The sequence below is a fragment of the Monodon monoceros genome, unplaced genomic scaffold (genome assembly GCF_005190385.1).
Source record: "Monodon monoceros isolate NGI ecotype Baffin Bay Population unplaced genomic scaffold, NGI_Narwhal_1 Super_Scaffold_21, whole genome shotgun sequence".
In the NCBI taxonomy this organism is placed as follows: domain Eukaryota; kingdom Metazoa; phylum Chordata; class Mammalia; order Artiodactyla; family Monodontidae; genus Monodon; species Monodon monoceros.
The window spans coordinates 75,831,661-75,841,291 of NW_021703778.1; the positions used below are offsets into that span (position 1 = coordinate 75,831,661).

The 9,631-nt window shown below is 58.1% G+C and overlaps 1 protein-coding gene across 3 annotated transcripts in view; it reads left to right on the top strand.

Moving 5' to 3' along the window:
* Nucleotides 1–334: 334 nt before the first annotated feature.
* Nucleotides 335–9,631, top strand: part of LOXL1 (lysyl oxidase like 1) — a 23,568-nt gene continuing 14,271 nt past the window's right edge. Inside the window, exons 1-2 of one of the 3 annotated variants that reach the window (XM_029238569.1) lie at nt 1,618–1,817; nt 6,364–6,520. In XM_029238569.1, coding sequence (XP_029094402.1) covers nt 6,493–6,520 — 28 coding nt within the window. In that variant the 5' untranslated portion in view covers nt 1,618–1,817; nt 6,364–6,492. Of the gene's footprint in view, nt 1,818–6,363; nt 6,521–9,631 lie in introns of all 3 variants that reach the window. The other 2 variants (XM_029238567.1, XM_029238568.1) reach the window with 2 other exon arrangements.

Sequence of the window (9,631 nt, forward strand, 5' to 3'; positions counted from 1 at the left end):
CAAGCCCGAACAAGAAGCCAGTAAGGTGAGACCAAGGATGCTGGGTCCAAAGCAGAGAGAAATGGTCAGAATGGTGCTGACACCTCAGCCCCGTTATACCTGCCAGGGCCCCACTCACCGGGCCTGAGTCCCCAGAGGCCCCGTCCTACTCCCTTCTTCATTCCCTTCCTCAGAGGCAGGTCTGGGGCTTGGCTGGGAGCTCCAGGGACTGAGGGAGCACAGCAGCTGTGGGTCAGGCCACATAGCTAAAACCCGGCGGGCCATAGGGCCCCGCGGAGGAGGCCCCAGCAGGCGGACCAGGCTGCCCGAAACCTCCCTACGCTTCCAGCCTGTTGCTTATTCATTCAGAGTGGGAAAGCGCCAGCCCAGCGGCCAGCCAGTGCCGGGCTGGCCTTGTAAGGCCCCCAGGCGGTCCTGCCTGCCCGGTGCCCTGCAGAGAGCCTCGTGCAGCCCTGGGCACCGCCCCTGCCCTGCCCTGACCCCTTGGCCTCGAAATGCTGTCATCGGAGGAGCCGTCCCGCTCGGGACAAGGCCAGGATGGACAAAGCTAGAGCTGGGGCAGGCAAGGAGCCGTCCTGTCCTCGAGGCCGTGGGAAGAGAAGCACGCACAGGGGGCCACTCCTGAGAGCCTCTCAGTCCACCAGGCCTCTGCAGAAGGGCCACCATGGCTCTGGCCCCAGCCGGTTGGCAGCTGGGGGCCCTGGTGTGGGGCGCCTGCGTCTGCGTCCTGGTGCACGGGCAGCAGGCGCAGCCACGGCAGGGCTCGGACCAGGGACGCTGGCGGCAGCTGATCCAGTGGGAGAACAACGGGCAGGTGTACAGCCTGCTCAACTCGGGCTCAGAGTACGTGCCTGCGGGGACTCAGCGCTCCGAGAGTAACTCCCGGGTGCTGCTGGCGGGCGCCCCCCAGGCCCCGCATCGGCGCAGCCACGGGGGCCTCCGGCGTCGGCAGGCCCCGTCGCTGCCCCTGCCCGGGCGCATCGGCTCGGACACCGTGCGCGGCCAAGCGCGGCACCCATTCGGCTTCGGCCAGGTGCCCGACAACTGGCGCGAGGTGGCCGTCGGGGACAGCACGGCCATGGCCCGGGCCCGCACCTCCGTCTCCCAGCAACGGCACGGGGGCTCCGCCTCCTCGGCCTCGGCCTCGGCCTCGGCCTTCGCCACCACCTACCGCCAGCCGTCCTCTTTTCCGCAGCAGTTCCCCTATCCGCAGGCGCCCTTCGTCAGCCAGTACGAGACATACGACCCCGCGTCGCGGACCTACGACCAGGGCTACGTGTACTACCGCGGCGTGGGCGGCGGTCTGGGCGCAGGGACGGCGGCCGTGGCCGCGGCGGGGGTCATCTACCCCTTCCAGCCCCGGGCGCGCTACGAGGAGTACGGCGGCGGCGAGGAGCAGCCCGAGTACCCGCCGCAGGGCTTCTATCCGGCCCCGGAGAGGCCGTACGCGCCGCAGCCGCCGCAGCCGCAGCCAGCCGACGGCCTGGACCGCCGCTACTCGCACAGCCTGTACAACGAGGGCACCGCGGGCCTCGAGCAGGCCTACCCCGACCCGGCCCCCGACGCCGCGCAGTCCAACGGTGGCGCCTACGGCGGCGACCCCCGCCTCGGCTGGTACCCGCCCTACGGCAACATGCCACCCGAGGCCTATAGCCCGCCGCGGGCCGTGGAGCCGCAGCCCCCCTTCCGCGTGGTGGAGCCTCCCTACCTGCCGGTGCGCAGCTCCGACGCGCCCCCGCCGGGTTCGGAGCGCAATGGCGCGCAGCAGGGCCGCCTGAGTGTGGGCAGCGTGTACCGGCCCAGCCAAAACGGTAGAGGTGAGTACGTCCCGACGCCCAGGCCCTCCTCCATCCTTTACCGAAGGCCTCCCCCAGCTGCTAAGTAAGGACCCCCACCCTCCTCCCCATAGGCAGCCCCAGTGTTTCCCACCTCCCGGCCTTCGCCCTGTCCACGCGTCATCATAGGTGCCAGGATTTGGCCAGGCAGGCCGGGGCTCTGACTTGCGGGGGTAGGGGGTGGAGGGACTGGACAGGCTTTGTAAAGAGACGCCTTCCAGACGTGGCTTGGGTCATCTGAGGACAAAGTAAAGGAGCCCCCCTCCCCGCCTCTCCCTCATTCCCATCAGGGCATGTCCTGCACGCTTGGAGGTGCCCCTCTGCCAGCCTCACAGGGTGAAGCAGGGAGCATCGGGGTCAGAAAGGCCTTAGGGGACGCCTCTGGAGGTGTGGCAAGTTCCCGGTCACTGGGCATCTGTGAGCTTGGCCTGAATGAACAGGAGGTTAGAAGAGAGAATCTGGGCTGACAGGAGTGCAGACTAGATAACCCAGAGTTCCTTCAGGGGCACACTGCAAGGCCCAGACTAGAGAGGCGAGTGGGGCACCAGCCTGGGCACCGAAAAACTTACTAATCGAGATAAGTAATATTTTAATGCATTTTTAAATCAAAAATAATGCCAAAAAAATGAAAAAAATTTTAAATAGAATCAGTTACGGTGCCTTGCCAAACTGTATTCAAGCCTGAGGCAAACTGAAAAATCAGCAATACTGATCATCTTTATTTGAAATTTTGATGTTTTGTTCATCACAGATTTTTTTGTGTGTTAATTTTGATTTTTAAAAATATTGCCTGAAATGTTACTTCTCTTAGCTACTGAGTTTTTAGGCGCCCTCTTAAATTTTGCACCCCAGGCCAGGGCCTCAATCACTTCACTCAGTTCACCCTAGTCCTGGCCCTGGGGGAGAGTCCCAGGAGGCAGCTGTGGACAGGGGGTGTTGAAGATATGACCTAGTTTTGGGAAAGCCTAAGCCATCTACACACGAGGACTCAGTGGAAGGGGCAACCTTCCTTCTTCAGATGAGCAACTCCACATATGCTGATAGCAGGCGGACTACCTTGGCAAGGGCCCGCTAGTGGTCTGGCCAGGGCTGAACGGCCATTGGTCCTGCTGTCCTAGAATTCCCCTTCCTGCTTCTGTCTCTGCAAGTCCAAAGTCAGCTTCGGTCAAGGTTTTCCATTCAGTCCCCAATGCATATGCGTTCCACCCCAGCCTTGCCTCTTTCAGGCTGCGATTAATACCATGATTCTTTACTCCTGACTCTCTGCTCCACAACAGTGTTTCTGTGCCAGGCGCACCAGGTGAGGGCTGAGCACTGCAGGTCTCAGGGGCACAGGTAGTGTACCCCCAGCCTTTGCTCCCCTGCCTCTGTCCTCACGGGGACGCTTCCTTGTCTCCAGCCATAATGACCTTGGGTGAGAGAGGCTGCCGCTGGGGTGCAGGGGTGGGGACTCCCGTCTCTCTAGGGGCTGCTGGAGCCCAAGGCTAGGGGAGAGGAGTGCCCACACTGGCAGTACTCACTCCCTCATATTCAAGGCATAGCACTCAAGTTGCGTGCTGAATCCCACTTTGAGAACCTGCAGGAGCTAGGACAGGAGCAAGATGGAAGGCCCTTCTGTGATGTGATGAAGGATGCATCCTCCTGCCACCGTGGCCTCACCCGGATCTGATCCGCACCAGGGCTTGCAGCATCCCTGCAGCAGGGTGTGTTACAGCTCTGCATCAACAGCTCCCAGAGCTCCGTGGAGGAGAGCGTGTTTTACCTATAAGCTAAACTTTTGTGGTAGCTTTTCTTAGAATGCAAGACCACAGAGTGGGGCTCAGCCAGAAGCGCTCCACCTCTGGGCAGTGGAGAAAACCGAGGCCTCAAATAGCAGTGCTGGCAGAGCCAGGCCTGGGACTTGACATCTACGCCCCAAGCCAGTGGGTTTTCTAAGGTCCTTCTTTAGCCTCTCAGTTCTTAAGGTTCAGAGGGGGATTGGCCAGAGCAAGGCTATGTTTGGAGCGAGGGGTGCTTGGTGCTTAGCAGGGCCTCTGGCCATTGCCCCTGAGCCCCAGTGTTCAATTGGGATTAAAGACATTTCTCCCCGGAACACAGTATACTAGATGCCAAGCTGAATCCAGGCCCTGCCCTGAGGAAGGAATAGAAAAGGGGGCACCTCAGTGCTGTGATTGGGCAGGCGCTGGGGGAATGGGTTAGGGGACCCAGGGGAGGGGCCTCCCCAGTCGGGGGCACTAGGAACTCAGGGAGGACTTCCGAGAGGAGGAGGTGCCCAAGCATTGCCGCAAGCTGTCAGCACCCTCCAAGTGCCCCTTCCCTCGTCACGGGGGGGAAGGTGTGTGTGGGGCAGTGCAGGCTAAATCGGGGCTCACAGAGAGGCCAGAGAGGGAGCAGTACCTTCTCCCCCATCACTTGTTCCCCTTCCCACCCTGCTAGGCTGGGACCATGGAAAATCCCGGTTTGGGGAAGGCCAAGCCTTGTGCTTGAGATCAGACCCCCAGGCCTGGTGTGGGAGTCCAGAGCGGATTCTCCGAGACTGACCTCATTCCTCCTGGCCGCACACCCAGGGGTCTGAGGCTGGGCGCTGGCAGCCCGCGTGCGTGTGGGCGTGGACGTGGACATGTCCTCACAACACCAAACACATGTGCGTACCACCCACGTCCTCCACGTTTGGGCAGTTTCCAAGCGCCTGTCCAGAGCCTGGTTTCTTCCTTGGGTGCCTGCACCCCCTTCCCTCCCACCCCGGGGAGGGGGGCTGCCCAAGGCCTCCTGCAGTACCGTTGTCTCTGAAATGTGTAACGGGAGGGAAGGCGAGGAAACAGAGGCCCAGGTCACATACCTGGTCTGCCTGTCACAGCAGATCCGTGCAGAGGCCTGGAGGGTGGCTGCCTGCTTCCCAGGCCCTTGTGCTGTGCCCCTCCCTCTCCCAAGCCGGGCCCTCTTCTCCTAGCCTCCTTGTCCCTGTTCCTGCCTCCTCACAGCCTCAGCTTCTCTGAGCTGGTGGTACCGGTGCAGGCTAAGATGACTTCTGGCCCTAGAAGACCACGGCTTTTCTCTCAGGGCCTCCCCCTTACACCCTCAGCCTGATTCACTGCCTCTGGCCACCCTATGAAAGTAACGTGGAGCAGCCACCCTGGCTGTCCTCCCAGGGCATCTCTGATGGCTATGCCCACCTTGCCTGGCATGGGTCCTCCTTCCCTGTCCTCACACAACCAATCGGAGCTGTGACTGCCTCCTCCCTGGTCCCTTCCAGTCCATCCTACGCATGGGGCAGATACACCCTTTCATTGCTGACCATATTACTCTCCTGCTCAAGAAGGCTCTGTGGCTCCCAAGGCCTTCAGGACAAAATCTCAGCACCTTAGCCTTTTGCACCAGAACTTGAGGCACCTCCTTCCTCTCCCCTCCTCCTTCTCCCTCTCTCAGGCCTCCACAGCCCCCACGAGGATCGTGCTGCTCCTAGGCCCAGGTGTTTCATGTCCCTGCACTCACACAGTGGTGTTTCTAGGGTACGTCCCTCTCCATCCAGCCTCCTGCACCCAAGAGGCCAGACGGGGCCCCTTAGTCCTTGAGAGCAGCCCTGGCTCCCTGCTGCTGCAACCCCTACTTCCTGCCCTCATGACTCAGGTCGCCCACCCACCTCCACAAGGCTTGGAGTAGATGCAGGAGGCCTGGCCACCCAGAGCATCCAGAGTTAGAGCCTCCAGGCGAGGATGACGATGACAAGTTCAGCCATTGCAGAGGAGCACTTGCTGAGCTTTGTGGCTTGAATGTGCAACTTCATTTACCCGCACAGCCTCCTAGAGAGGTGGGGATTATGGTCCTCTGGTACAGATGAGAAAACAGAGACCTGGGGAGGTCTCACAGCTGGATGCAGCCGAGCCACAATTCAAACTGAGCCTGTCATCTCTGCATTGCACTCAGTTGACCCAGGAGGACCCTCACACCACCTGCAAGCCAGCTGGGGCAGGACTTGAACCTGGACCTCAGTTCCCCCAGCCACCTCCAGAGGGATAATTCTGTTAGCATACGTTGGACATTTTATACATCATCTCTTAATTCCCACAGCAACCCCACCAGCCAGATGCTGTTATCCATCCCGTTTCATAGATAAGGTGACAGGCTCACTTGCTGATTGTCACATGACCTCTTAGTAGTGAAACCAGAATTTGAGTCTGCATGGCTCTCCATCCTGAGTTTTTAACCCCCATGCATTATTTTTTTTTTCTAAATTTTCATGTGTTAAGGCTTACCTTGCACATCCATTTGGTCATTCAGCAGATACTTGACTCCTACCATGTTCTGGGCACTGGTTGCGACAGAGTGAGATGAACCAGAGAGAGTGCACAGCTTTGAGCACCTCCCCAGTGAGGTGTTAGCGTGAAGCCTTGTCATTCCCACTCTATAGACTCCAGAACATTTGTTTAACAAGCACATCTACAGCACCCGACACTGTTCTTGGAGCTTTACAACTAGTCGCCTAATTCTCATAACAACCCTTGGTATTGTTATTACCCCCATTTTGCAGATGAGGAAACTGAGGCCCTCGGAGGTTAAGCCCAAGGTTGCATAACTGGTGACTGGTGGAGGCAGAATCACAGCTCAGCATCCCTCCTTCCTTCCCAGAAGTTGTCTCAAGTTGCTCCTTCAGAAAGAAATGGAGTCTTCAGGCCGAGGAACGTGGGGTAAAGGGTCAGACAACTATGGAGATAGAGGGACCTGGGTCCTCTTGTTACTCCCCTGTTTGGCAATGGAAGGTCACTAGTGTCAGAACAAACAAGTCGTGTCCGAAGCAACCTCATCGCAGGCAGATTTCCCGTCTCCTCTCGTATCATTTAGTTGCAAGGCCACATCCTCTCTCCCCTGTTCTCAAACTGGACCATCCCTGCAAGAAGAGACAGCTCCCATTTTAAATAATCATAATAGCCACTGCTGTTATTGAACCCTTAATATGCACCAGACACTATGCCAAGCATTTTGGTTTTACTTCCTCGTTTAGTACCCCCAGCAAGCTTGTGAGGTAGATGATATTATACCCCCATTTTACAGAGGAGGCAACTGAGGCTAGAGAAGTTCAGTAACTCATCCAAGGTCTCAGAATTCATCAGCAGCCAAGCTCAGACCTAGGCTGACTCTCTCCCCCACTGAACCATCCCAGCCTTCCCTCTGCTTCTGCCCCTCAGGGAAGGGCATGTCTCCGCGTTCATTGTTTCTCTCAGGTCTAAACCCCCTAGGACACAAAAAGTTGGATTTTTTTTTGCCTTGAGTTCACAGGCCCCACAGAGCCTTTTGGGATGGTGGCTGAGCAGGGTGGGGAGTCCTTCGGGACTTACAGGCACCAGGCTACTGCCGCACTTGGCCCAGGAATTCTGGCCTTTCATCCCGGCCTTTCGTCTCCTCTCCTCCCTCTCTCCCCTCCCCAGGGACCCCCATCTCAATCTCTTGTCACCTCCAAAGGGGCACTTCTCCCTAGTAGTCCCAGCCCAAGTCCACCCCACTCCTGTCCAAGCCAAGAGCACATGGAAAACTCCCCAGGGCAGTGGCTGGAATGGCAGGACAGGAAGGGGTGGGGGAGGAGCGGGTGGTCCGCCCAGGCAGCCCACACCTGCTTCCAATTCTGTGCCCGGCATTCCTGTGGAGTAGCAATCCGCTTGGGAGGAGGCTGGAAGGAGAGGCTGGGTCTCGTGCCTCCCCTGCCCTGACCTAACAGCTTCCTCACCACAGGCGGTTGGACCCAGAGGGCCTTTTTGTCTGGATTCAGGATTACAGGGCTGGGGCTGCACCTGGGTCCCTCTCTCCCTTACTCATGGACACCCAGAAACTGGGCACTTAGGTATCACCTGAAAATGGGAAGAGGGTGTCAGAACACCAGAGCAGGAAGGTACACAAATGCGGAAGTCGAGGCCTGAGGGGCCTTTGCCACCAGTCTCAGGAGACAACCCACCCTTCCTCCCCCTTGTGGGCCAACTGGAACCATGGGTTTTCCAACCCCAAAGCTAATCCTTTTTCAAAAGAAAGGGCTTTTGGAGCCTGTCCCAGCCTCTGCCTGATAATGAAGGCTGTGCTCACACAGGCAGTGCCAACAGACCCTTTGTGGGGTGCCAGTATTTGTGCTTGTGCTCGCTGAGGGCTTACAGGTGCCAGGCCCTGAGCTGGGTACAGGGAATTCAGGGGCGCCCTGGACCCATCCCTGTTCTCACCGAGGTCTCAGCCCAGCAGCAAGAGACCAGGCAGGCAGGATGCCGCGGCCCAGACCCACTTCCATCTCACCCAACTCGCCAGCTCTCAGAACACGCTGTGCAGCTGGGCGGCAGGCAAAGGACAATCCCACCCTCCCCTTCCCCCAGGGGCTCTCGCCTGGCTGAGGAGAGCAGATATCATCTCATGAGGAAGTTCAGCCATTCAACAAATATTCATGGAGTGCCTTACTTTGTGCTGATGCTGGTCTAGAGCTGGGTATTCATTAGTTTTAGAAAAGAGACAAAATCCTTGTCCTTGTGGATCTTGTATTTTCATGGGTAAACATAATAAGTAAATAATAGAAGGGGTAAGTACTGTGGAAAAAATAGAGATAAGTCAGGGAGATCTGGAGTGTTGGGAGAGGTTGCAAAGGTAGTCAGGGTGGGCCTCATGAAGGTGGCATCTGAGCAAAGACTTGAAGGAGGCACATGAGTGATTCATGCAGCTATCTGCAGGTGGAGCATTCCAGACAGAAGAAACAGCCAGTGCAAAGGCCCCAAGGCAGGAATTCCCTGGGGCTTTCAAGTGTGTTCCAGTGTGGTTAGAGCAGCACGGCATGGGGCATGGGTGTGGGTGAATTACGGGAGACAGGTCAGAGAGGCAACTTGGTCCAGACCATGGAGAGCCTGTAGGCCACTGTGAGGACTTTGGCTTTTACTCTCCATGCATTGGGGAGCTCCTGCAGTGACATTTAAACAGGGTCTCTGACTGCTATGCTGGGAATGGACAGTGCGGGGGCAGGCAGGGGGAGTCCGAGAGGAGGCCTGTACAGAGATCCAGGCGGAGATATCGGTGGCCGGGCCAGGGGTAACAACAGAGGTGGTGGGCAGTCAGTTTCGGGCTATATTTTGGAGGTAGAGCTGATGGGATTTCCTGATGGATTGGATGTGGGGTGGAAGAGAAAGAGAGGGGTCAGGCATAACAGAAAGGGTCATGTCCTGTGCAGCTGAAAGGATGAAGTTGCCATAAGCTGAGATGGGAAGGCCATGGGCCGAGTGGGTTTTGTAAGAAAGATAAAAAGTTCAGGTCACTGTGAAGGGTCTGAGGAGCAGGGAGGGAACCCGGGAGACCATACGATCCTCAGAGGCTTCTGGAGGTGGAGAGAGGGGCACTAAGCAGGGCCTGCAAGGGTGGGCTGGCGGGAAGGTAGGGGCTGTCTTCACATTGGGAAGAGTGTGAGTGAGTGAGGTGTGCAAGGAGGTGGCAGAAGGCTTGAACAGAGAGGAAGGTAGCTTACCTCCGCAAAGGTGAGCGGCAGCCTCCTCCCAGCCCAGCCCCGGCTACTTCCTGGGCAGTTTGCTCAATTGAACAAACACACATCCCCTCCCCTGACTCTGGTCCTGCCACTCAGAGGAGCAAGGCCATCGCTGCCCGTGAACTGCCTCTCCCAGCCTGGTGGGGGCAGCAGGCCCTTGCTGGAAGAGGGAAGAGGGAGGAGCACCGGGTGGTGGCAGAGGAGGGCCTACAAGGTAGGCTTTGGGGCCTAAAGACTGTACCCGATAAGGAAGGGTGTGTGTGTGTGTGTGTGTGTGTGTGTGTGTGTGTGTGTGTGTGTG